This window comes from Solenopsis invicta, chromosome 3 (genome assembly GCF_016802725.1).
Source record: "Solenopsis invicta isolate M01_SB chromosome 3, UNIL_Sinv_3.0, whole genome shotgun sequence".
NCBI lineage: Eukaryota > Metazoa > Arthropoda > Insecta > Hymenoptera > Formicidae > Solenopsis > Solenopsis invicta.
Genome location: NC_052666.1, coordinates 326026 through 350974, shown reverse-complemented (window position 1 = coordinate 350974; position 24949 = coordinate 326026). Strand labels below are relative to the sequence as shown.

Below are 24949 nucleotides of genomic sequence, written 5' to 3'. Positions count from 1 at the left end.
TTATGTGCGACGAGTGCGGTTCGTGCACGAGCGATTTTTTATTATCTATTTCCATTCCAGATACACGATACGTAACGCGATAATTTCGCCGATAATCCTTTTAACCTTTCTATAATGCAGTGTCACATGGAAACTTACATTTCGCTTATCAATGTATTGGTCACAATCTTAAATGGCCAATCAAGCTGGTTTAAAGGCCGCTCCGGCATGATTTTTTCACGGCAACTCTAAAATTATAACGAGCGAAGAATTTAATAATCGTGTAACGATAAAGGTCTCTTTTGGATACGTACATGTTACAGGTTACAGGTCACTATGATAACGATTTAACAAATGGAGCGGTATCACGTATCACAATGACAATTATACAAAAATGCAGACTGCACATTCTTATAGAAATATCCCAGCAAACACAGTTGCATAACAGCAATAGTTAATAGAATAAAATTGGAAGTAACACGCAATATAACATGCTCGTTACATGTAATGTCCATGTTAGTTGTAATCTCTCACTCATAAGAAAAATAAGTTACATAACAATTGTATCATATTTGTTATACAAAAGTCATATTAATAATTCAGTTTTATAACAATTATATTATTAAAATAAAATGTTTGTTATACAATGTTATACAAACCTAATAAATGGCAGTTATATGACTGTTATAAGTTATGATGTTGTAATATCAAGAATTCAATTTTACACAACTATAATATTGCTAAAATGTAAAAATTCGTTACATAACGTAACACACACATATAACTATTATTTTCTGTGTTTGCTGGGATATATATCATGTAAATATGTGTAAACAATTCGTAGACGAGTCAAGTAGTGTATGTATGTACGTTACAATAATCGTTAAGTTGCGTTCGAAAACACCGGTATACCATTAATATACAACAGCTGTTCGTAAATTGTGTATGTATGTATGTATGTATGTAAAACTCGGTATCGCACCAGTTGCTATCAAGCCGAGTTAAAAAAAGCAAGAGAAGTCGATGTGAGCCGGTATATTCAGGGTCGGATTAGCTCCCAAGCCTGATTTAGGCTATTATCTAGGGGCGGCAAATTTATAAGGACGGCATTTTTTAAACAGTTTCTTTTTAAACTTATCTTGTAGTGACTGGCGCAATCAACTAAAATCTTTTACATAAAATAATATAAGAAGAAAGCAGAATTTTCAGAATATAAAATTTAATTAATTTTAGTTACACTTGAGGCTTAAATAAGGACAGCAAAGATTTAATAGAGAGTCTAGGGGCGGCATAAGTCTTAATCCGTCCCTGGGTCGGTTATACTGAATATATTGAATATAATTAATTATAAAATATATCTTGCCTGTCACCACTGTATTTCGCTTTCGTCTCTCTTTGTGGGCGATGAGTGACTCGCAGCACTGAGTTTCTTTCATTGGCTCGTAAATAAACTTAATGAACGGGTAGAACCATCTGGAACCTTCTCTCAGTAAATCGTCGTTTATATTCGTACTTTCATAGTAGCAAGTGACGCATGTTAATATTGTAGTTAGTAAACATCATATGTTTTAACATTTAAAACGATAACACAAATTATATTAATTTTTTTTTTACACTGAAGGGAGGGGAGAGCAATTAAGTTAAAATGTTTTAATTTCAACTCTGGTGGAAATTTTTTCAGAATTTTTCATATAGTTTTTTTTAGAATTTTTGTAATTTTATAATTTTCTCTTTTTTTTATACAAATTGAAACACTTATCAGAAATATACTTAAAGTCTACATATCTAATATTCTCAGAATTTGCCATATAAATTGATTATGAATTATCCTTTTAAGATTTTTTTGTTCTACAATTTCCGATGAAATGTTATAAAATCTAAAAAAAAGTTAAAGTATTTTTTATAAATTATTGGATAAAACATATCAAAATATTTCGGAATTCACATATAAAATTTATAAGAGAGGATGTAGACTCTGAATATTTCTAAAAAATGTGTTCCAATTCGTATAAAAATTAGGAGAAAAATTTTCACTAAGAAAGCTCATTTTTAGCATGTATTTAAAAAAACAATTGCTACTAAAAAAATCCTAATCGAAATTAATTATTCCGCCATTAATGTTGTAAAAAAGACTTATACTTATCTCTTTACATTTGTTGAAAAGATTGTTAGAAATGTTTAGCATGTATCATATTAAAGATATTTGCTGCTATGAAGATAAAAACAAAAATGGCAAAGAATCCAGAAAATCAGGAAGAAATTTACAGAACCTTTATTAGCTTATAAAAATGATAATTTAATTCAACGGGTCTCTTCACTCATGTTTATCATTATGCATTCCCGATATCATCAGTGTGTTTTGAGAGATTAGAAATTTATCTTTTATTGATGCAAACAGCGCTATATAAAATTTCCGAACATATACAGCATGATACAGCAAAGCAGTCCCCACTTCCATTGATCTTCTCGTATATAAGAAGCTCGTCGTTAGCCACACCGGCCTTTTGGTTGCAATAGAGATTTCGGATTAATCGTAAAGTATAATTCGTGGTAACGATGGCGACAGCCAAGTTCAAAGACACATCCCCCTACGTCAAGCCGAAGCCTTCACCACCGGCAGAAGATTTCCTCTATAGAAAGTAAGCAATTAATTCATATAATAAGCATTATATAATATGCTTGCGTCGTCGCGAGTCGCCTCGCAAATATTCCAAAGAACGACGACTTTGACGTTTTTAAAAATTTCTTGCAACAATTTAATTTATAATTTGACTTCGAGCGGGGTGGATGAATGTATGATAAAATTCATATAAAAATTATAGCTGATTAATTGTACTGAATTTATTTCATTCGTTTGTTCTCTTGCACTTACAATTTTGAAAATTAATTTTGTGACTTTGACGAATTTTTTTATTATTAAGATTTCTTTGTAAATTTTGTTATTCCGCACAGTTTCTCATTTTCGCCTTTCAAGAGCAAAAATGTGTCGAGACATCGAGATATGTCTTTGGTTTCTACTTTCGATATTCTTCTACTAAACGAAAGATCTTTTGTAGATACTTGGAAAACATCGCTCTGAAGATGGATAATCAGGAGGATCCGATAATCAAAGTAGCTCTGTTCGGCGTGGGTCGCGCCGGAGTGATACATTTAGAGAACATAACTTCCAGTAGACGTGTTCAACTTTTATACATTGTTGATGATGTCGAGAGCAGTTGGCAAAGTATGCGGAAGTACTGGCACCTGGATAACGTTGTCTTCCTAAATAGCAAGCAGTCTGACAAAGTATTCAAAGATCCTAAGTAAGTGATGGCCGTGTCACCTGGAAAAAGTGCTAAAAGTTACAAATAAATTTCAAAGTGTAATTCAAAGTCAAGTTGAAAGCTAAATTAAAAATTAAGCATAGTATATTTATATCTATATCTGTACCTTGGTGCTAAAAGGGCCAATATCCAAAATTGCCAAATTCGAGTTATATACATTAACAAACTCTAAATGACAGCCACTATTATTGTAAAAAGGACCAACGTCCTTCTATGAATACATTTTGAAAAATAATAATTAATTCTAAATGAGAGCCACTATTATTGTAAAAAAAGGCCAACGTCCTTCTATGAATGCATTTTGAAAAATAATAATTAATTCGAAATAGGGGCCACTATTATTCTAAAAAGGACCAACGTCCTTCTATGAATACATTTTGAAAAATAATAATTAATTCTAAATGAGAGCCACTATTATTGTAAAAAAAGGCCAACGTCCTTCTATGAATGCATTTTGAAAAATAATAATTAATTCAAAATAGGGGCCACTATTATTGTAAAAAGAAATAGGGGCCACTATTATTGTAAAAAGGACCAACGTCCTTCTATGAATACATTTTGAAAAATAATAATTAATTCTAAATGAGAGCCACTATTATTGTAAAAAGGACCAACGTCCTTCTATGAATGCATTTTGAAAAATAATAATTGTAAAGAGGCCAATCTCATTTTAACTTTTGTGCAAAAACGACCAATGTGCACATAGGCCTCGTTTACTCAGCGCTCATTAACATTGTTAAAACATCAGTAAACAACGTTAAATTAATAACTAAAATATAAAGAACACAAATTACGTGCAAATTTACTTGCTGTTTTAGAAATGTAACAAATGAATTGTAAATTTCATATAATTAACTTGAAAATTCAGATATTGGCCTTTGTAGCATCAAGGTACAGATATAATACAGATTACAAAATGTATTAAAATAGATTTATCATTTATATCTGTAGAAATAATTGTCGTTTTTCATGATTCGTAAAGCGTCGACGCGGTCGTAGTGGCGTCGCCGACCTACACGCACGAGAACATCGTTATCAAAGCTCTGGAAGCGAAAAAGGCGGTCTTCTGCGAGAAACCAATAGCGGAGAATCGTGCGGACACCGTCAAGTGCTACGAGATAGCCAAGAAAGTCGGCAAACCGTTGTTCACCGCGTTCAACCGGCGATTCGATCCAAGCTACTCAAATGTGCGAGACCGAGTTCGCAAAGGGGAGGTCGGACACGTTCACACAATTAAAACTGTCTCCCGCGACTCTCCCCTGCCCTCCATAGAGTACTTGAGAGTATCCGGCGGTATTTTCCATGACTGTCTGGTCCACGACATCGATATGATCACCTGGGTTCTCGGAGAATTCCCAGATAAGGTGCAATTTATTTATTTTTTTTTTACATATATTCGTGCAAATCTTCATTTTTTATAATCATCTTGGGAGATAAAATAATTGCGTGAATCGTCATTGGCGTATGTGTGTAAAAAAATTTAAGACAGAAAATACGATTACAGGTTTCGGTTCTGGCTGACTCGAACGTTCCGGAGATCAAGGCAATCGACGACTTCGACACGGTCGGAGTGACCATGCACTTTCCGTCAGGAACCATCGGCATGATCGATTTGTCGCGCAACAGCTCGTACGGATACGATCAACGACTGGAGGTCTTCGGTCCGGGGGGCATGGTGCAAGCCAACAACGAACAGCCAAACTCCGTTTGTTTGCAGCGTGATCTGCATGGACCGACCACCGCCCCGATCTGTTACTCGTTCGCTAGTCGTTTCATGAACGGCTACCGAAGAGAGTTTGATCACTTTATCGATGTGGTGCACGGTAAGGTCGAGTCGATGGTCAAGTCGAGGGAAATCCTGGCAGTGAGCAAGATCGCTACAGCCTGCGAAGAGTCCGCTCGTACGGGGAAAATCGTGAATCTCAAGTGGTCGGACAGCGAGTTGCCCGATAATTGATGAGCGACAAGACTTGAAACTGTTTCTTTACTTATGTAGCATCTTCTTTGATACTATTCTGATAAATTGCCCAATTATAATAAAATTTTTTAATGAATAACATTCACAGAAGTGTATGAAAAGACATTTCTGTGAGTGCTATTTATTTAAAAATCTACATGCAGGCCCTTCTTTCACCTAGAGGATTGTACCCGAGAGATAAGAGTGCGGATATTATGCAGTAATGCTTTAATAAATGATTCTCAAAAATCCAGCCATCCTGTTCATGTATTTATTATAACATGATAAAGAAATTACAATAACATACCAAATACCTCGTCAAAAAAGAAAAAAATAGCAATATAAAATCGACATTGTAAGTTGGATACAATTGTGTACAAGACACTTTGTAATTGCTATTGTAAGAAATATCTTGTAAAAAAAAATGGAAAATCTATTCGCCTGTTATCATTTTATATACAAAATCCGTGTTTCTTCGATAAATAATGAGGAACTGAGTTTGAGCTGAGTCCAATGTCAAATTCGAGTCTCTGAAACGTTATCAAACCATAAAGTCAATGTTCTAGCGCAAAGGTTCTGTCTATCCCCCATTTCGTGTTCGATTTATTTAAAGTCTATTAATACTAGATATATGTATATACATTTGTCCATATTCACCACTTAAATGAAAAATTACAAATATCGCGAAAGATGTATATATGTACATGTATATATATACCTTTCAAGATGTGTAGAAAAATCTTATCGCTCACTATATGCTGATTCATTTCAGCGCAATTATGTATACACGAGTCTTGTTTTTATAAGATCATATGATGTTCAAACTAATGATGTTCAATGCGTAATCATATTTCGCAAGTATACATATTGCAATTAATTGTGTTAAGTATTAGGTCACAATTTAATTCCCCCTTCTGATCAACTTTGTTACATAACACACTATTTAGAAATAATGTATTTAGGCTTTGCACATATGTGTACGAAAATATACAAAGAAGCATATTTCAAATATAACTTCTTATCATCTTAATTTAGAACTTCTGAATCGCTCAATTTCATAAGCTTCTGATACACGCGTTATCCAATGTTTTTCAACGATCTTCAACATGTCTTGAGCTATAATAAAATTTTCGATATCACCATTATTCAGATCAATATGTCAAGAGCCATATTACGTCTTACCCGTTTTGTGAATCAGCTATAAACCTCATAAAATGATATTGTTCCCTTCTGAAGGCATGCATTCTCACATTTACGCGATTGCATGTAATAAGAAATTTTACTCTAATGATTATTAACTCTGTATTAGAATGAATCATTAGAATAAAAGCGGAAATTACAGGGAAGTTTCATTTCATACATAACATTTGATTCCAATGATTTCACAGAACAAAGAATCAATCGTAGTTAAAAAGTATATCAAACAGCTATTGACATTAGCGATGATTGAAAATTGCTTTGAACATTGTCCCCTTCATCCTTATTGCCTATTATTCACAATTTCTCTCTATGCCTGTCTCTTTGTTCGCGATAACCCGCTTACTTAAATCGTACGTGATAGTTTTTAACATTCAAAACTTTAATGATTTCGCAAACAGCGCGGCGGTAGCCTGCGTTTTGTCTCCGTTAAATCTACGCAATTCCGCAATCACTTGTGCCCTGGTAAAACCCAGAGCCACCAGTTCCTTGACTGTGGCTTCCGTAAATGGATCATGCGGATAAATTGTAGTCTCTAAGGCGGCAGGTCTTGACGCCCCTTGATTACTGCTGCCTTGCCCGTCTGACAAATTTCCATGAAAATATTTATCATTGACACAAAGAAAATTGTATCTTTATATAAAAAATGTCATAAATAAAAATATCATAAGCTTCAAATAAAGATCAGGAAAATTGAAGTCTGTCATAATTTTGAGTTGTGGAAAACAAAAATTAAGTAATTTATATTTTTGTAAAAACTAAGCAATATATATAGCAGAAATATACTAAAAACAGACCAGGCATAGGAAAAGGATGAACATATTATTCTTTTTATAGATAAAGTGGAATAAAAGGGTAAGAGGGGATTAAAAGGATAGCCCGGGCTGATACATACTTACCGTGCTGCTGCCTCTGTTTCTTAGCATCCCTCGTACTATCCTCAAGAGCTCGTTGGAGATCCCGATCATCTAAGGACTCGTCACTGTTCCCGCTCAATTTTGCGCATTCAGGTAAATCGCCTGTAGAAATAATTAATAAATTAATATTTCCTAATTACTTTTCTAATCACGTTTCTTTAACATTTTTAAAATACTACTACATCTTGTTAATTACAAAGAAAAGAAGAAATGCACCTTCCGCCAGAAACGAAGTTTCAGTGCCCGTAGTTCCAATCTTCAAGACATTTTTCTTTAAGTCGATGCAACACTGATGTCTTTTAAGCATGTCTAAACCCAACAGCATGTCCATAGGCTGTTCCTCGAGAACGCTAAAGGATGTTGTTAGATGATCGTTGCCAATCTGTATTTGTACCATGTGTATACGACCGATTATACGTTGTACTCCAACACCCTTGGCGACTCCAGCCCACCTCGTATCTACTAAACGCATAATGTGGCATCTCTCGGCACAAGCAGCGGACATAATGGTAGTTTGCGCACCTTGAGTTACAAAAAAATAATGTCTTTGATGTTACAATGCTTAGAATAAATTTTACAATACATTTTTTCTCCAATTTCTTTCATTGAACAAATGTTTTTTAGAAATGATCGAAATACGTTTGGATTTAAATCGAGAAGACTTTTTTCCTGTTTTCGTGAATAGAGGTCATGTGTTCTAAAATTAAATTGTTTTTCTGCATGCCATGCAGAATGATTATTCGAGATGTATACATTTAAAAATAGATATTTACTCAGCCTTTTTCCCCCCTTCTTCTCTCTCTCTCTCTCTCTCTCTCTTTATCGAGATGTACAACAGAACAAAGATGTTTCAAAATAATCTCAAGTACAATTCAATAAAGATAAAAAAAAAACAATTTATCAATCAGTGCGCGTATGGGAAATCAATATTTTTACTTGCTTCTAGAGAAATAGCTTGGATTAGCAATTTACCTGAATCTATAAATGCTTTAACTGGAAACCCATTGACTTTACAATTGATATACAGCATAACTACAGTGCCAAAGGTTTCTGGATTGTATTCCATCGCAGCTTCCATATTCGCTTCGATATTCTTCTGTCTAATCTCTTCAGCGATCAGCCGCTGCGCTTCGGTATCAAAGGGATCAGCGTTCATCATTCTCAGCCGTTGCGCTTGCCGTTCTTCCCGAGCGGCTATCTGCTCTCTGAGTACAGTCGAAAATCTATCTATAATGCACGAATATTTAGACCAGAGATGTAAAATGCAACATCGAGCTATAGTATTGAAAACCTTTTGCTTACCAAGATTTCCAGACAGCAGAGCGTCGGCTAATCTAGGATTATTTTGCTTCAACAATGCCAGCTGATCCGGATTAGCCAGAAACATGTTTTTTATCATAGCTGGATCATCCTCGCTTCGGGGATTTTGTACTCTATTGTTTGCAATTGGTGATGGGCGCTGCTGACTATTGCTGGCCCCAGGAACTCTGATGGAACTGAAGTCCAGTAATGGAATGGCTAGAGCGATGTTTCTTCAAATTTAATATGTTCATTCTTTTGCCAAAATATATATTGCCGAGTACAGGATAAAGGAGAGAAAGGTAATAAAATATATAAATAAATAAAATGAATTTCTCAGTAATTTTTTTGGAGTATCAAGATTAAAAATGTCGACATTGAAACAGACTTAATTAAGCAAGAGTCAAAGGCCAAGGTATCTCAAAACCTGGTATCTATATTCAACAAGATAAACGATAAAATGCCTTATTGAAATGAAGAAGAACAAATAACAGATGCTCTTTGTACTATAAGGTAAAGCGAAATTTTGAAATAATCCACTAGTTAGAAATATCCACCTCTGTTAAAGGGTTGTATATTCAAATCACTGCCGCTTTGATGCATCCCATGCATGTGCTGGAGGATGACAGCGTCGCCGTCACGGATCCCGTGATCGCGCAGAGATTTCTTGTCGTCCATGAGCGGCAGGCCGTTGAACGCGATCACGATCTCGTGAGCCGGCACGCCACTCTCGATCTCGCAGAACGCCTTGAAGTTTTCCAGCTCCAGCTCCTCGCTCACGTCGAGGACGAAGACGCTGTCGTCGCTGAGTGTCGTCACCGTCACCTTCATCGTTCGCGTTGAACGACGTTCTGAGTTCTGAGCTCCTGCACTGGGGATAAACACGAGGACTCGCCGTCCGCTGTCCGCCTCGCTCTCTCTCTCTCTTTCTCTCTCTCCCTCGCCGTCGACGGGGAAAGTGCCGGGAAGGAGTTCACGCGGATGATCGGACGATCGCGAATGGGTGACGAGACTCGTGGAGCGAGTGAGGGCGTGGCGGGAGGGGCGAGCTGATTCACGACGAGTCCTCCGGATGTAAACACGAGACCAGCTCAGCAAAAATACTCCATTACTTCTACGATAACGGCGCGAAGCACGAGACACGAATCAGCACACGAGCCAACCGACGCAAGGGGCGCGAACGGTGACGCGTGGCGGCGCGGTCGACAATCGAACGCGACGATCGTGTGAATCGAGAATCCACATAAACACGAACGCTGATAGGCTTAATTTTTCTGTCCAAATCGATTACACGGTCCGGAAATATTTGCAAGTACCAAAGCCGTGTTGTGTTGGGTGCAGCCGCCGGTCGTCGCACGTGTTTGAGTTGTGAAAATACCACGTGGAGAAATAGACATTTTTAAAGAAAATGAAATAATGAGATGATGAAATAATAACCTCGTGTTCTTCTGCATGTTCTAAAGATGAGGCAATTATCGGAGGAAAAAACGAAGCTCGTATTGGAGAAGCTAACGAAATAGTAAATAACCTGACCACTTGAATTACGCTTTTGTTTTCTAGTTAAATGTACTAATCACGAATTTGATTGTTGCAGCATTGGCCCTAACGTGAAAAACTTGGTCGATCGACCAGACGGTATATACTGCTTCCGGGAGAAAAAGGACAGGGTGTATTATGTGTCGGAGAAACTTTTATCTTTGGCAAGTACCGTAAAACCCGATCACCTGTTAAGCTTCGGCACTTGCTTTGGTAAATTCACGAAAACGGGAAAATTCAGATTGCATATCACTGCGTTACATCACTTGGCTCCTTATGCACAAGTGAGTATGCATCTTGAAATATAGTTATTATGAGATAGTATAATTGTGTAAACTTGGTGGATACAAATTTTTTTTATTCAGCACAAAATTTGGGTAAAACCTTCGGCGGAGCAACAGTTTGTTTATGGAAATCATATTATGAAATCAGGCCTCGCTCGTATAACGGAAGGTACCTCTCAATATCAAGGAGTCGTTGTATTTTCTATGAATAATTTGCCACTGGTACGCAATATCAGATTGAACATGTATTTGAAACATTGTATATAAAAAAAAAATAGAATAAGACAAGTGCAAAGTGCTCACTTACATCTTACATACATTTAATATTTCAGGGATTTGGTGTTGCTGCAAAAAGTACAACCGATTGCAAACATGCGGATCCCACGGCAACAATTTGCTTTAACCAAGCAGACATTGGACAGTACATTCGTTCGGAAGACACATTACTGTAATAAATTTAGGTCATTTTTTAAGGAAACGAGGTATATATCTAATTTGTACAGTATGTTTGATGTTCCTTGCATCTTCTGATTTAGATTTACATATAAGAGTTGTGTAATCTTATAAACATTATCATATAATATTAAAAACTATACATTCATCGATACATGTACACACATGTATTATATACTCTCTCATAACAGTATGAGATTCTTTTTGTAAAAAAAATTACAATAGAGCATCTTCATTATATTCCATAATTTTATTATAAATGAACTTTTTGTGTATTACAAATTCAATTTTTATCATCGATATAAAACGCAGAGATGTAGATCGTTTTACTTCAATGTTCTACATTACATAAGATCTTAGAAGAATCACATTATTGTTTCTAGTAACAAAACTAGAAATGTATATGTTAATTTTTAACAAATCGAAGTGTATGTATTTCACAATACTAATAAAAATTGATGCTCTTTTTTTTTTAAATAGATGAAATAAATATACATAGGAATGAAAAGCTTTCGATACTCTTTTCTCAGAGAGAAAAAAATATAATGTACCATATGGATTCAATATTATAAAATCAGACTCTTTATCTCGTTCTTACAGTCTCACATTTTTAATGGCTACACTGCATCTCTGCAGACCACCTTCCTAGCACCAACATATTCTGAGACACACAATTTTATTTAATTGAATTATGTTCTCGTTATATACTTGCGGAATATTTTGGCTTGTTTCCCGCAAGGAAATGCCGGTGATCAAATATTTTTTTTTTTAATTATCCATGATTAGTGACGTGTAATTAGAGAGATTTGTTAGAGAAAATAAAAAAAGCTTCGTAAAATAAAATTTGCATGATGTATTGATGCCACAAAGCAAAAAGAGAATGCATTTTCACAGATCACGAAAGTACGGTACGACTTATGACTAGCGTAAACTGGCTAAGACTTGCAAACTTATTTGAATTAACTGCCCTTTTTTTTCATTCAGTTACAGTAAATGCAGATAATGCAGACCAGTTTCCAAACGTCGAATTATGAGCTATCGTGAATCGCGAATAACGTTTTATCGTTTAACACATTTTTGATCGTGTAGCACAAAAAAATTGACGAAATATATATGAAAAAAATATAAACCGTCTAAAAAAATTCAACATTACTGCCAAATTACAATTGCGTTTGCTCGCATTACATTATCGTTTACATGCTTTCGTCTGCTTACGAATTTCATATCATGCCCACTCATCACTTCTTACATCTCGATATCACTCTTAATCCTTTATTGATCGCATATGCGGGACACAGTTTACAAATTCACAATATATCACACGATCAATTAAGAGTCAAGAATGAGATTGGAGTTGGAGTATTTTTTCATGCCTTTACCTCGACACTTTCATATGTTATAAGCTACCTTACTGCGATGAATCAGGTAATAAATGATTATAAAAGTTACCCGATATTAAAAAGAAGCGTTTCTATTATTACCGCAAGAAAACCTTAATCCCAAAATGTAATGTAAAATATCTCTACAGGAAAGAAGCAAAAATATACAATGGCTTATCTTTGGAATAAACATGCAAGAAAATTACATCCTTTTTTTTGTATTGCAACACGATAGCAAAATTGGTCTCCAACACTCTGGGTTACGCAACTTGTACCTCGAAATGTTGTAGAATAAATTTATTCTGCAATTCGCACACATTTCCCGTTATTGTTAATACGTGCGTATACGAAAATCATTTAGGTAACAGTAAACTCATATTTATATATTTTATCTATCATTTTCCTGAAGTAAAATACGATAAAAAGAAGCGCATTTCGAGACATAATAAAACCAGATCTAACGAAACGTTTTTCTTTCTTTGTCAAACTTGGCGAGCATAGGTTTTAGCGCATTCAATCTTTATAGATCTTTATAAACCAACTTTATAATCTTTTTTTCTCTCTTTATAATAACCACGTTTTACGTTATACGAATTTTTAATACTTTCGCATTTTTTATATTTTTTCTTTATATACTTCTATCATCGTTTTCAACATATTTTGTAAATATATAGATATACGTTTTTTATCAGATGTTGTTTTCCTAATTATAGATGATAATAATAACTATAAAGAACATTGTATATCACATTAATCTTTCTTAAAGATAATTATTCCGTTCTCCGCTTCTCACAGCGCTTGTATACCTGTTCATCAACTTTTTCTTCCCATGCTCACAATAGCAATAAATATTCAATTATCGCTGGAACAGGGCAAGGGTTCAAATCCTCGTCTTTATAAAATATTTGCACAAATATTCCGAAATATAATATGTGCATATAGTGCGATGAGAAAGTGAGCCGAGATTAATATATCATGCGATAATAATGATTTACATACTGGCAAAACATGTATTACTATATCTTATGTAGAGTTGTCTTACGAGAGACGATGATTTTTATATTTTGCCAGTATGTACGTGTTCCCAGTAGATGACACAAATAAAGCTTCTAAGAGAAATCATCGAAATGCGTAAATCGACGTTTGTACTTTCGTGTAAAATTTTGATCTTCGTACTGTAAAAAGTAAAAATCTTGCGCTTTTACTTAACACGTGTCGGTTATCTAGTATATCAACAGTTTATTGATATACCGAATGAAAATCTCAGTGCCGTACTCTGAAAAGAAAGTGAAAAGTAAATATGTAACACAAGAATTTATTTCAAAAATTTGTAATATCTTCAAGTAGAGTATTTAAATCAACTGTACCTCAAAAAAAAATGGCGATGCCACTTTAACGTCTCTTATTGCCATGGCGTCGGGCGTATTTACGATTTTTCCTACAAAAAAATAAAATAAATTTACTATATGAGCTATCGCGATTATTGGTGCGTACATTAATATATTAAAAAAATTAATATATACTAAATATACATAAATGTTTCGTTTCTGGTTCAGTATATTAAAATTAATAATTACAGAAAACACAAGTATAAAATGATTCGAATTTTCCATTACGTCAAGTTGTCCCAAAAGCAGTTAAAAGAGCCAGAAGTCAAAAGTTAAGAAGTTGTGTATCTACAGTGTATCTATATAGTGTGTCTGTGACTGCGTCAAGATTCAAAAGCTTTATTAAGAGAGATATCAAAGTATGATGGAAAGATTGAAAAGAAAGATTCAATTTCATATTCTAATAATGTGTACATTTTTTTGTGAGCAAAGGAAGTGAAAATAGATACCTGATTCTGTTTGGTGACGGAACCGGCGCATGTTCCGCGATGGCGGGAAGCACGGATATGAATTTGTCGGTTGGACGTAACATACATTCGGTGCGCGACGAAACTCTCCAGATTAGCTTCTGTCTGTACGGCATTTGCTGCTGGGTGTTGTACTTGTTCAGTATGGCGCCTACAGCCCCATGAGTGGAGCGAAAGTTCTCCTCTGAAATCTGAAATGCGACAAAAACATGAATTTTTGAGAATCGATAAATAATTAAGCTTAAAAGACTAAAATAAAATAAAATTTACATTGCATTTTTCTCGGAGTCCCACAGCAAACTGCATGAGTTCATCTTTCAGCATTTGGTAGGATGGAGTAATGGAGGATGTGTTGTGTGAAGAAGGACCGTCGACAGACCCAGTGGCGTCCGCATTCAGTCGTTTAACAGCGGCATCCAAATAAGTGCAGAGTAATACCAGAGCTATCTCGGATGGCCTGAGACTTGCGCAATTACCATCGCAAGCCACCATTTCCAATCGGAGGATCAATTCGGATTCCTGAAACAGGCAGTTAGCGCATAGTTTAATCGATTAATTTTCACGTTAATAAAAATGTATCTGTAAGATTAATGTGCACGTCTTAAATATTTAAAATTCCATTATCATTTTTGTCGTCAAGAAATCGTAATCCATTCATTTCTTCTTTTTTTCTTTTTAGATAAATAAAATTAGGAAGTAATAGCTCACCTTGACGATACTGATGTAAACGTCGCCGAGGTGCATTTGCTTTGCTACTGCGTGAAACATATTGTTGAACAAACGTAGAAAAGTCAAGGTAGTAGTGGGCTGAGCACCAGGAGTCCATTGCAACTTTTCTTGTATCACATTCGACATGCGTCTCAGATCTTTAGCCGTGCATCTGCACTGCGAAATCGAGACTAAGTGATCGGCATCTATGGACTGCATCCGTTGGATGGCGGCTAAGTAAAAGGCTGATACGCTAATGCAGGCCATGTATTTCTTCTTTGCCTTCATCTTGGTCAAGAAACGGTCTATCAGGTTGATTGCAATGAAGAATACGTCAGAAGACAAATCATACACCACTTTTAGGCATCTTAGTACATGAGCAGATCTGTCCCGAGCATCAATGGTTATTTCATCATCCTAAAATGGTATTGTTCGACAATTAAACAAGTGCTACTATTAATCAATATTTTGAATTAAAAAAAATTAAAGATGCTACTGAAGTCTCATATGTATTGAAGTGTAGAGGAGAAGATGATACAATGGCGTCATGCATTTACATATTATACAATAACTTTGTTTAATAATCAATATTTTATATTGAACCTTAACGATGATATTCACAAAGCAATTTTAACCTGTGTTGTGATGGGTAATTGATGGAGGTCCGGTTGAAATTTGACCTCCTGGACCAGGTTGGAGACCAAGTCCTCTTGCAGCTTTTCGAGCAGGGGGATGGCATCCGGTACAGGCAAGCCCGTGTCCATTCCTGCAGTGTGCGACATCACAACAGCTAACTACAACAATCCAACAACAACGACCCGGCAGCCAGGGTTGGCTGATGTAGTGTGGCTGATGAGAAGAACCACACAACAAGAATGGCGCAGCTGGCCAGCCTTGTATCTGAAAACGGAGTGTAAACAAAGTTTGAGATAAACTTTCCGCGTCCATACAAATATCGTTAATAAAAAAAAAAATTGCATTGTTTAAAATATTCCGTATTTTTTCGTGTTTTTAAATCAATATATGACGTGCCCTAGAATTAGATTATCCTACAATTCAAAATCTTAATGGTAAATAATGCGACCGCGATTTGGATTGTATCTTTTATCTATCAAACAACATTTTACACACATATGGAGAAGTCAGGGCACTACTGAACGATTAATTGTTATTATAAACATTTTAATAATGAATTTTCAATTTTATCTCATTTGGCAGATAATGTGTGTGAGAATTTTCATCTTTTTAGCTTTCGCTCATAAACTTTTTACCAAGAGTTGGTCCTGGACTCATCGTAAGGCTCTCTTTCTATTGTTAAGACATTTTTACAGCAACGTGCCAGATACTCGTTGACACGGATCGCACGCAAAGCAAAAAAAAAACTCTGCGCGTTCGTTACTTCAACTTCGACATGAAAATAATTATGCGTCATGCGTGACCAGACGCACGATTGTGCAAGGTCGACCGAATCTTTCTCCTTTTTAGCACGACTGTTCGTGAACGATATAAACAATGCGCTACGTGCTACGTGCCGCTTCTCTGCGACCCGGTTAAAAAGAGAGAGTCTCAAGGATGCACCATCCTGGTAAAGCACATTATCTTCTCTCTCTCTCTCTCTCTCTCCTCCCAGCTCTCTCCTTTTTTTTCTTCGTTCACCTTCGAACAAAGTGAGAGAGAGAGAGAGAGAGAGAGAGAGAGAGAGAGAGAGAGAGAGAGAGCGGATATATGTATGAAGCAACCGAGGAGTGTGAGAAATAAGAGAAAAAAAAGTGTCGACATTGTGATCAAATAATCAGGTACGTATACACACATACACGAGTCTTTGATAAACGAAACAAATGACGTTTCGTAAATAGTCACGTTGGATACAGATAAAATTGTGTTTACGATCGTAAACATGCCACCTCTCAAAGACTGTCATTTAAAAACCACAAATATATCAAACGTGCGACAAAAGAAAAAAAGAGAGAGAGAGAGAGAGAGATCTGATTTACGACGGATATGATAAAAGATGATATCGAAAGTTAAAGGCGAGCCATTTCCAAATTAAGCGAAATCAATGTCAATCGACGATCGTGCACGCGCTGACGTCACGACGCAGATAAGCGCACGTTAATTATCCTCTGGCGAAAAGCTTCGTATTTTGCGTCGAAATTCTGCGTCGTTTTTCGAATCGATGCAGTAGACTGTGATCGCGGTTTATACAACGACCGTATTGACGGAAATACGGTGACGAAATAACAAGACGATCATTGTTTCAATGCATTCTCGAGAGATAAAGATAAAATGCAAGATTGTAAAGAAATGCAAGTGAACGAGAGCGTTCACAACAAACTTGACACGTTGCAAGCTGCCCGCGAATATCACGACGCTCAAACATGATTTTAAAATTGATTAAAAAAAAGAGAGACAAGCTGGCTTTTGCTTTAAGCGATTCTGTCAGTTGAATTAATTGCCGATTAAATTAATTGAAGTCCAGAGCGCTCAAACACTGCCTGTGTCATTTAGTTTCACGCGTGATGGAACTTTTTTTCTGGAAAAAAAAAAGATTTTTCGTTCTGAACAAATACAGATTATTCATAAAATAAGCGATAGCTCGGAGGATTCGTCATTTGGTTAACAAAAAAAAAAAGGAAAGGGGAAGAGAAAGACAGACAACAAAATGTTTAATGCTCGTCTCTCTCTCTCTCTCTTTCTCTCTCTTTCGGGCGCTAACGAGACGTCAGAATATTCCAGAGCTTACGCGATGACGAAAGAAAGCTGTCGTGTTACGTAAAAGTTTCTCAGCTCTATAAAAAAAAAAGAAAAAAAAATGTTTTGACGCCGAACGAACGTGCGTGATATACATATAATAGCTACTTTTACTACACGTTCGTCTGTGGGATTAAAAAATTATAATAAAATAAAAATTGCCGGAATATCACTCTTGAGAGAATTTTAATTGCAATTCCATATGCAACAACATACGATAAACGCTGATTTTGCATTATTATAATATAATCCTAGAATTCATCAAATAATTACAAAGTATAATTTTTGCGTCGTACGAGGTTAAAGGTTACGTCATCGTCGAGCGCATACCGTCCGAGTTCAACGCACCCGCGGAACGACGTAAATGTTTATCGATTTTTCGGAGGTTACACATGTTAGGAGATGTAATCCCGCGCTGGCCAAATATTGCCGGCGAAAAAATTGCGAATTACACGAGGGGGCAATTTTTACGGTAAATAAAGAGAAAAGGATACGGCAATAAAATAATTAAAACGAGTAATAACATTAACAATAGACAACTGAAAAACAAAAAGTAACTAATGCAATTTTTATTTAATTCTTTTACGTCGTTCGGAAGTGGAACACTTTAACCCTTTGCCGTTTTCACGGAATCGACACGATTTGCGTCGCAAATTTTTTCAAACGTTCGATCGATTGCTTAATTATAAAATCGACAACATACACAATCGTTTTTAGAATCCCCACAAATCCTTCCGAATGCAAATCAATCGAACAGATTACAAATTCATTATTTATTAGAAAACAATCGGGCAGAATAATCTAAAGCGACAACGTCCTCGTACGTTTATTAGTAAACAAAGGAACTTGGGGGGGGGAAAACAAAGGGTTAAGTCGCGCTCGGTTCAGACGAGCCGATGAATCTCCACTTGCTCCTAGCGACGTGTGAAAGTTGCGGGAACGCTAATGTTTATTTTGACTGCGAGTCTGTTGCCACTCCAGTTAGGAACAGCTGCGAGACAATGGGACTCGCGACAGGATTCGCAGCACGGAGTACAATGACCCGCGCGCCTCCGCGCTTTCCTCGCGAATCGGAGGGTCGATCGATAAAACGGCGAAGGAACTTTGTTCGAGACGATCTCTCGAATATTCTTCGGATAGCTCCGATGGCTCCGAATTATCATCTACTCGCCCCCCGATAACGTCGTCGTCGGCAAACAAAGTTTATTTACACTCGAACGGAGCGGTCTCTTTTCACATCGATCGACTGGAAGCGATTCGATTTAAATCGGGAATCTGTTACCTTTTGGCTACGTTCGGCGCTTATTCTTCTCGTTCTGATTGGCCCCCCCTCGTGTCCGAATATATCGGAGTCGATCGTTACTGGACAGTACAATTCAAATTCTTGTGGTATGAGTCAATATCGAGTGCGTGCGTGCGTGCATGCGTGTGTGTATGCGTAACATAAAAAGTCGGTTTCGTCAGACTTTCAAGTTCGGCGAACGAACGAAACGCATCCGAATTATCGATTTTGGCCCGAGTTTATATAGCGAAAAGTCGCGTTCGAGCTACTTAGGCGCGTTTAGACGCAGCAGAAGAAGTGGAAGGGAAACCGAGAACGAACCTGCCAAAAATGTCGAGGAACCTATTTTTTTTTTCTCTCTCTTTCAATCGCTCGTCAACTCGACGAGGCCACGAACGAAATGCAGTGAGATTAATAGGGAATACTCACCCGGATGCGTCCGAAACGCCTTTACGTCAGCGGATCATCCAATTTTGGCCCGCGTTTTGCTTCTCGGTCTAGGGAGGATAAATAGAAACAGAACCAGGTACTACGCCGACTGACGGTTGATCGTGAGAAGAGAGATGGCCTCCTCCTCCACCATCCCCTCCACCTTACGAAATGCGTCGTTATTTCAGCTGATCATCGCGCGCGCCAACGCGCCAATCGGCGCGTCGGAGAGCAGGCCTGGCTACTGTCGAGACCAAAAAAGAAGCGAGGTTGGCAGCGTTGAAAATTATCGCACATTTATAGGTTAGGACCTAACCTAACTATCGTAGCGGGGACCACTGGCGAGAGTGGCGAGGACACGAGGAAGATTTAACCTAAATCTGGGTTGTGATTAATGTTTTCTAAGTGACACACTTGATTTAAAATAAAAGAAAGAAAGAATAAAAAATATATATGATTAATGTCACATTTCTACAAGTTGTCAAATAAAAGAATGTAATGTCCCGCTCCAAACTTTGGCAGTTTGGTATACCGTTTATGATCTTTATTGTCGGTGGATCATTCGGTCTCCGAGAATTTACGGAGTTACGGTGATTATCTGTTGATAAATTGATATCTATTCGTCTACCTGTATCGACATTTCCTTATTAGATGAATCTTTAGTTATAGGTATAAACGTACAAATGATTATAAGCTACGTGACGAATTAGAAAAAGATGGTTTTCAAATGAGACAACCGGAGGAAATTACTTTGGAGATGGAATATGAAAAGTTAAAAAAGGTATGTGAATCAATGTGTGTTCAAATATATATGACAAAGGTCAAAGTAACTTGCAATAAAATCAGGAGCAGTTAAAATATTTTAGAAAATCAATTTGTTTCTTGTTGTCAGCAATAGAGGCTAGATTATTTGGAAATATAAGTAGAAATTTGGTTTGCTTCATAAAAAATTATAGCATATCGTAAAAATAGGAATGATTGTAAAGCACTTAAAGTTAGCTAGGGTAAATGGCTTTTGCTCAATTTGAAATTTTATACTTTTTGTCATTCTCATGTGTAACAAATATATAGTTAAAAATATTTTCAACTACATATCTGTCATATGGGAATATATGTATAAGAAACTTAATTTAGTCACTTATTAAATAATACATATAAATATTGAAAAAAACAATTTTGATATTACAAACTTCTTGTTACATAATCTTTTTGTATGCAGAGAAAAAAAATTTAATGTAATTTGTAACATCTTGTGTTCACAGATGGATCTTGACAATTGGGAAAATGTTCGAATAACGAGACCATGGAAAGAATAAGAAAATGTAAGAAGTCAATAAAATGTTTTAATATACTACCAGAAACAACATATGATTAACATCAGTTTTTAAAGATTTTGTAATACCTCTGGTGAATTACTGGGAGGTTTATTACTAGCCCTAAGAAATAAATATAATAGGTTTTCATATGATCTACTCTCTACTGATTAATCTTGTTTAAGAAAAAATTTATTATCAAAAATAATTGACAAATTTTTATTTTTTTATACATATAATTAGATTAACGTAATATTCAGAGTTTTTGAAGAATAGCTCAAATTAATGATTAATGCCTGTAAATGAATGTAATGTAACATATGAGAAGAGACTTTATCTCACGAGTCATGTAGAGTGCAATCATTTCAAAGTTTCGATATGTTATTAGAAAATTATAAAAAAATATTAAAACTTAGACTAATGCTTAATGCTTACTGCTTAATAGATAGTTTGTATATATCAGTATATGGCAGTGAAGCAATATAGAGAGAACTCTGACTGCTCTGCAGGATTCATTTATGTTATAATATATAATTCAAACTTAAATGAATATTAATCATCGTCTATATCAATTTCTCCTTTTTTAACTACGTTCGACTTTTAGTCTTTTGTATCACATTCGAGGAGTATTTGTCAATACTTATCACACTAAAATACTGATAGGACACTTTGAGTGTTAGAGATCAGTGTTTAAGAGATGATCTATGAAGAAAAAATATATAAATTACATAAAATCCTCTTTTATCTAATACATAATGTGCACAAAATCATACAAAATTATTTTTAATGATGTTATGCCAAAAATGCTCGATATATTTTTTGTCTTACCTTTTTTGAAAGCCATACATGCTTAACAAACTTTGTTGTCTGGATGCTGATGGCGATTGTTTACTTTGACGTAATTGTTTCTTTTTTGTCACTGAATTAACTCGTACCTAAAAAAATATTTCATAAGTAATCGATATTTCTTATTTATTTGCAATTGGTGTATGTATCTGTATTTACCAGACTCGTTGAATTTTGTTTCTTAAATATGTTTCTTTTGGGGGAAAAGAATTGACCATTTTCTAGATTTGACCACTTGAATAAATCATTTTGCGAACCATTTGCATTTTCGTAATTTATTACATCATTAGCTTCCATATTAGAACTTTGTGCTAAAAAATGATCTGTTATATAATTCTTATCGATCGTTGTCATTGTTAATATATCGTCTATCCTATTGTTAGGGTTTGTTGTTTCAGGAACATTTCCGTGAGCATTAGTCAAAGAATTGTCTTGATTTGACAAAAAAGCATCATCAATATTTTCCATTGAACCTGCATTTTGTGCAATGTCTGTTATAGATAACATTTTTTCTAGTTGTTCCTCATTTATATCACTCGTATCAGTATCTGGAATCATATTATATTTCATACTTTTCAAATTGATTTCAATGTCCCTATTCTCCGATTTATCATTATGCTTTTCATTATCTTGTTTCGAGAAATATTTGCTTTCCACTACTGTATTTTCATCTATAATAGTTCGTTTTATGCGCATTAAATTTCTTCCTCTTTTTCGACAATCTTTGTTGGACAGAACACTTGGTGAAGTTGTAAGATCGGATATTCGTTTAATAAATGGATTTCGTCTAATTAATTCTGGTGATGTATTAACATCTTCTAAACATAAATAATCTTCCGATTCTTTTTTAGTATTTGCGATTAATTTAGCATCTTGATCTGACTTGTATGTATTCAAAATGGTTTCATCTAAATCTTGGTCTTCTGGAAGCCCATCACTTGGTGTAATTAAATCATTATCCGAATTTACTAAGATATATTCATCCTTTAAAGATTCTCTTTCTCTAATAGGCTTTTGTTCATTAACTGATGAATTTAATATATTTTTAGAAGAGATCTCACGTTTCATTTTCAACTTATACTCGCTCGACCAAATGCTAATTTGAATCATCATTTTTTGTCGCGTCTCTGCATCTCGCTTTCTTTTTCGCTCCTACCATATGTAACAAAAATTTAACAAAATTTTGAATATTACTTATTGGAGTATTATATTATTTTTAAAGATTGTCTAATGTATACTTGTAACACTTAATTCAATTACTTACGATTTTGTCTGGATTAAAATTGTGAACCATTTCTAAAGTAGCTGGATCGCAATTACCAAGAGCTAATTGTAAAGCGAGGTCCGCATCCAATTCTTCCCCAGCATATTGCAATTGATCCTCAGTAACATCAGCTGGTGGTGGATTCAATCTTATTTGCTTCCTTTGTAATGGACAAAATACTAATTGATGCTTGAATGTTATGTCAGCCAATATAAACGAGTCTCTGTATTCCGGTGGTACAACTAATCCTTTCATGTTGAGAACCGAGCCTACACGTACCAATGCCTAAAAGACATTGAGTTAAAGTTACTTAAAATTAGGTAAGACAAGCATGCACATACATAACATTTCAATATTTTAGATTTCTCTTCACATTTATATAAAATTTTTGTTAAAACTGTTCTTCTGCTAAAGTTTAGGAAAGTGTTTACTGCTAAGTTTTATGTGGCAACTAACTCTGTGTATATTGTGATCTGTATTTCTCGTAATAAACTTTCGTGCTTTTCCCAAGCCGATACCAGGGAGAGAAGGAAGATAGTCACAGCCAGACAAAATACCAATGTGACGAAATTTATCCATATCAAATTGTTCAGGTCTTACATCCATTGCCAAATGTAATAGGTCTCGTTCGATCAAAACTCCATTTCCATTTATGTCCATTTTGAAAAATATCTATAATAAAATGAAACAAAATGACTTTCTTTAATAAATAAAAAAGTTGGATCATGTTTGCAATATTTAGGTAGGCTAGTATTTATTTTTAAAAGACCTTTTAAAAAATTCATATCTAGTAATATTATGTATTATTAAAAAAGCAAGAGATAAATTTTTAAGATTAAGCTAGAAGAATATAACACGAGGATAAACTAACTTTTTTACATCCAAATAATGTCAAGTCGCTATCTTCTGTGATAACAACATCAGCTATACCACTGATATTCAAGTATGCCAATTGTGCATCAGCTTCATACGGAGCTATAATGCAATCAATATTCTCTCTTTGGCACTCTTTAATCAACTCTAATGCTATTTTATGAGTGATGTCTACAGCTCGTCTCAACAAATTTGTTCCCTCTGCAATTTTACCCATCTGTATCAATTCCATTGCCTTACGACGATTCATTTCTCTGGATCTGGATGAAACAATACAGTTGAGCACATTATTTATTCATCCAGTTTAAAATTGAAGGTAATTTTACATTTAATTTCTCTTAATTTCTATCAATGAATTTCTATTAAACTTGAAACAATTTTCAAATACAACAATCCCAACTTGTGTTTTTTAAATTTACAATATTTAAATAAATCGTCTTTTTACTATACGTACTCTCGTCTCTTTTTTTCTGTATGCTCTTTGGCAGGCAAACGTCGGCCATCAAACACCAAGATGGGTTTTATTTTGTACTTCAAAAGCATGTTTATATATTTCATACAATACACAACGTACCTACAATATAAAAGAAAAAAAATTATCAATCACCGCGATCGTCGTAAAAAAGGGAATGTCGATATGCATAATCGTTACTTACGCGTTTGTTTCTTGTCCCATCATTAATTTGTCAGCGCAGGAAAACGCACCTTTGTGTAACCAACAATAAGAATCGATCGCAACAGTACCACCGGAAAACTCCTTGATATTTGTCTTTCTTGAAGACTTTTCTAGGAACGGCAACAACCCGGTGATACCCATATTTATATTAACTTCTGTCACAATCTATAACAATTAATCCAAATTAAACAGCATTAAATACCCTGTATACACAACCACATTGCCGCCAGATTCGCCAGTACTGCGCATGCCTGTGTAAACGAGCCATACGCCATCTCTACAACGTGGACATCCACTTCGATGCCACTCTCGAGCACGTCGACCGCGACTGTTGGCACACCTGGTGAAAGTAGCGCCGATGGCGCCGAGCGCGCGTACGCGAGAAGCCAACTTCAAATTCCGTCCTAACCTCTTTCGCGCGTTCATTGATTCTCGTCGCGATTTATGTGAACGCGATCGGGCCGAGGTGCGAGTACTGAATCGTGGGGTCGAATAAACAGTAAATACAAGTGAAATGCTACGCAGCGAAGAACGACGCACACCTGTGTGGCCGCCATATTGGCTTTTCGCCACTTCAAGTATCGCTCAAACGGCAACAATCGGTCCGTCGAGCGCAAAGTGTGAATCG

At 35.6% G+C, this 24949-nt stretch overlaps 6 protein-coding genes across 8 annotated transcripts; 3 read left to right on the top strand and 3 right to left on the bottom strand.

The window, feature by feature from the left end:
* The first annotated feature begins 2453 nt into the window (after window positions 1-2453).
* LOC105192997 (myo-inositol 2-dehydrogenase) lies at window positions 2454-5512 on the top strand. The gene is made up of 4 exons (XM_011157312.3): window positions 2454-2618; window positions 3036-3281; window positions 4285-4666; window positions 4807-5512. The coding sequence occupies exons 1-4, from the start codon at window positions 2536-2538 to the stop codon at window positions 5257-5259; spliced, it is 1164 nt and encodes a 387-aa protein (XP_011155614.1). The 5' UTR covers window positions 2454-2535; the 3' UTR covers window positions 5260-5512.
* Window positions 5513-5516: 4 nt separating this feature from the next.
* Window positions 5517-9559, bottom strand: LOC105192998 (protein DDI1 homolog 2). 2 transcript variants are annotated; one of them, XM_011157313.3, is made up of 6 exons: window positions 9230-9559; window positions 8676-8891; window positions 8346-8600; window positions 7590-7895; window positions 7356-7475; window positions 5517-7039 (listed from the first exon to the last, which is right to left on the bottom strand). In XM_011157313.3, the coding sequence occupies exons 1-6, from the start codon at window positions 9501-9503 to the stop codon at window positions 6831-6833; spliced, it is 1380 nt and encodes a 459-aa protein (XP_011155615.1). In that variant the 5' UTR covers window positions 9504-9559; the 3' UTR covers window positions 5517-6830. The 2 variants fall into 2 exon arrangements, with proteins under 2 accessions (XP_011155615.1, XP_039302658.1); XM_039446724.1 differs by having other exon boundaries at window positions 6875-7039; window positions 7352-7475; window positions 9230-9503.
* A 263-nt stretch (window positions 9560-9822) lies between these two features.
* On the top strand, window positions 9823-12400 carry LOC105192999 (60S ribosome subunit biogenesis protein NIP7 homolog). Its single transcript, XM_011157314.3, has 4 exons — window positions 9823-10191; window positions 10267-10492; window positions 10574-10714; window positions 10825-12400. Exons 1-4 carry the CDS (start codon window positions 10136-10138, stop codon window positions 10942-10944), a joined length of 543 nt encoding a protein of 180 aa, XP_011155616.1. The 5' UTR covers window positions 9823-10135; the 3' UTR covers window positions 10945-12400.
* LOC105193001 (cyclin G) lies at window positions 11779-19497 on the bottom strand. The gene is made up of 7 exons (XM_011157316.3): window positions 19350-19497; window positions 15523-15787; window positions 14888-15304; window positions 14450-14698; window positions 14162-14370; window positions 13692-13762; window positions 11779-13600 (listed from the first exon to the last, which is right to left on the bottom strand). Exons 2-6 carry the CDS (start codon window positions 15667-15669, stop codon window positions 13717-13719), a joined length of 1068 nt encoding a protein of 355 aa, XP_011155618.2. The 5' UTR covers window positions 15670-15787; window positions 19350-19497; the 3' UTR covers window positions 11779-13600; window positions 13692-13716.
* LOC105192994 (exonuclease 1) lies at window positions 19350-24919 on the bottom strand. 2 transcript variants are annotated; one of them, XM_039446718.1, is made up of 8 exons: window positions 24302-24919; window positions 24100-24219; window positions 23644-23905; window positions 23229-23444; window positions 22773-23057; window positions 21668-22660; window positions 21491-21597; window positions 19350-19593 (listed from the first exon to the last, which is right to left on the bottom strand). In XM_039446718.1, the coding sequence occupies exons 1-8, from the start codon at window positions 24460-24462 to the stop codon at window positions 19542-19544; spliced, it is 2196 nt and encodes a 731-aa protein (XP_039302652.1). In that variant the 5' UTR covers window positions 24463-24919; the 3' UTR covers window positions 19350-19541. The 2 variants fall into 2 exon arrangements, with proteins under 2 accessions (XP_039302652.1, XP_011155611.2); XM_011157309.3 differs by lacking the exon at window positions 19350-19593 and adding an exon at window positions 20673-21364 and having other exon boundaries at window positions 24302-24462.
* LOC105192995 (cytochrome c oxidase assembly protein COX16 homolog, mitochondrial) lies at window positions 19628-20817 on the top strand. The gene is made up of 3 exons (XM_011157310.3): window positions 19628-19939; window positions 20013-20130; window positions 20612-20817. The coding sequence occupies exons 1-3, from the start codon at window positions 19848-19850 to the stop codon at window positions 20663-20665; spliced, it is 264 nt and encodes an 87-aa protein (XP_011155612.1). The 5' UTR covers window positions 19628-19847; the 3' UTR covers window positions 20666-20817.
* Window positions 24920-24949: the final 30 nt, after the last annotated feature.

Bases quoted from the DNA above. Each gene is read 5' to 3' on its own strand.
- LOC105192999 (XM_011157314.3), top strand. From the start codon at position 10,136: ATGAGGCAATTATCGGAGGAAAAAACGAAGCTCGTATTGGAGAAGCTA. The intron at 10,192-10,266 runs GTAAATAACCTG...TGATTGTTGCAG, and splicing joins TTGGAGAAGCTAACGAAATA to CATTGGCCCTAACGTGAAAA. The intron at 10,715-10,824 runs GTACGCAATATC...TTAATATTTCAG, and splicing joins CTATGAATAATTTGCCACTG to GGATTTGGTGTTGCTGCAAA.
- LOC105192997 (XM_011157312.3), top strand. From the start codon at position 2,536: ATGGCGACAGCCAAGTTCAAAGACACATCCCCCTACGTCAAGCCGAAG. The intron at 2,619-3,035 runs GTAAGCAATTAA...GATCTTTTGTAG, and splicing joins GAAGATTTCCTCTATAGAAA to ATACTTGGAAAACATCGCTC. The intron at 3,282-4,284 runs GTAAGTGATGGC...TGATTCGTAAAG, and splicing joins AAAGTATTCAAAGATCCTAA to CGTCGACGCGGTCGTAGTGG.
- LOC105192995 (XM_011157310.3), top strand. From the start codon at position 19,848: ATGTCCCGCTCCAAACTTTGGCAGTTTGGTATACCGTTTATGATCTTT. The intron at 19,940-20,012 runs GTGATTATCTGT...ATGAATCTTTAG, and splicing joins CGAGAATTTACGGAGTTACG to TTATAGGTATAAACGTACAA. The intron at 20,131-20,611 runs GTATGTGAATCA...TTGTGTTCACAG, and splicing joins AATATGAAAAGTTAAAAAAG to ATGGATCTTGACAATTGGGA.
- LOC105192994 (XM_039446718.1), bottom strand. From the start codon at position 24,462: ATGGGTATCACCGGGTTGTTGCCGTTCCTAGAAAAGTCTTCAAGAAAG. The intron at 24,220-24,301 runs GTAAGTAACGAT...TTTATATTGTAG, and splicing joins ATGGGACAAGAAACAAACGC to GTACGTTGTGTATTGTATGA. The intron at 22,661-22,772 runs GTAAGTAATTGA...TACATATGGTAG, and splicing joins ATTTTAATCCAGACAAAATC to GAGCGAAAAAGAAAGCGAGA.
- LOC105193001 (XM_011157316.3), bottom strand. From the start codon at position 15,669: ATGTCGCACACTGCAGGAATGGACACGGGCTTGCCTGTACCGGATGCC. The intron at 14,371-14,449 runs GTAAATTTTATT...GTCGCATTTCAG, and splicing joins GACTCCGAGAAAAATGCAAT to ATTTCAGAGGAGAACTTTCG. The intron at 13,763-14,161 runs GTATCTATTTTC...ATTTTTTTGTAG, and splicing joins CCGTCACCAAACAGAATCAG to GAAAAATCGTAAATACGCCC.
- LOC105192998 (XM_011157313.3), bottom strand. From the start codon at position 9,503: ATGAAGGTGACGGTGACGACACTCAGCGACGACAGCGTCTTCGTCCTC. The intron at 8,892-9,229 runs GTGGATATTTCT...ACATCGCTCTAG, and splicing joins TATACAACCCTTTAACAGAG to CCATTCCATTACTGGACTTC. The intron at 7,040-7,355 runs GTAAGTATGTAT...GAAATTTGTCAG, and splicing joins GAAACAGAGGCAGCAGCACG to ACGGGCAAGGCAGCAGTAAT.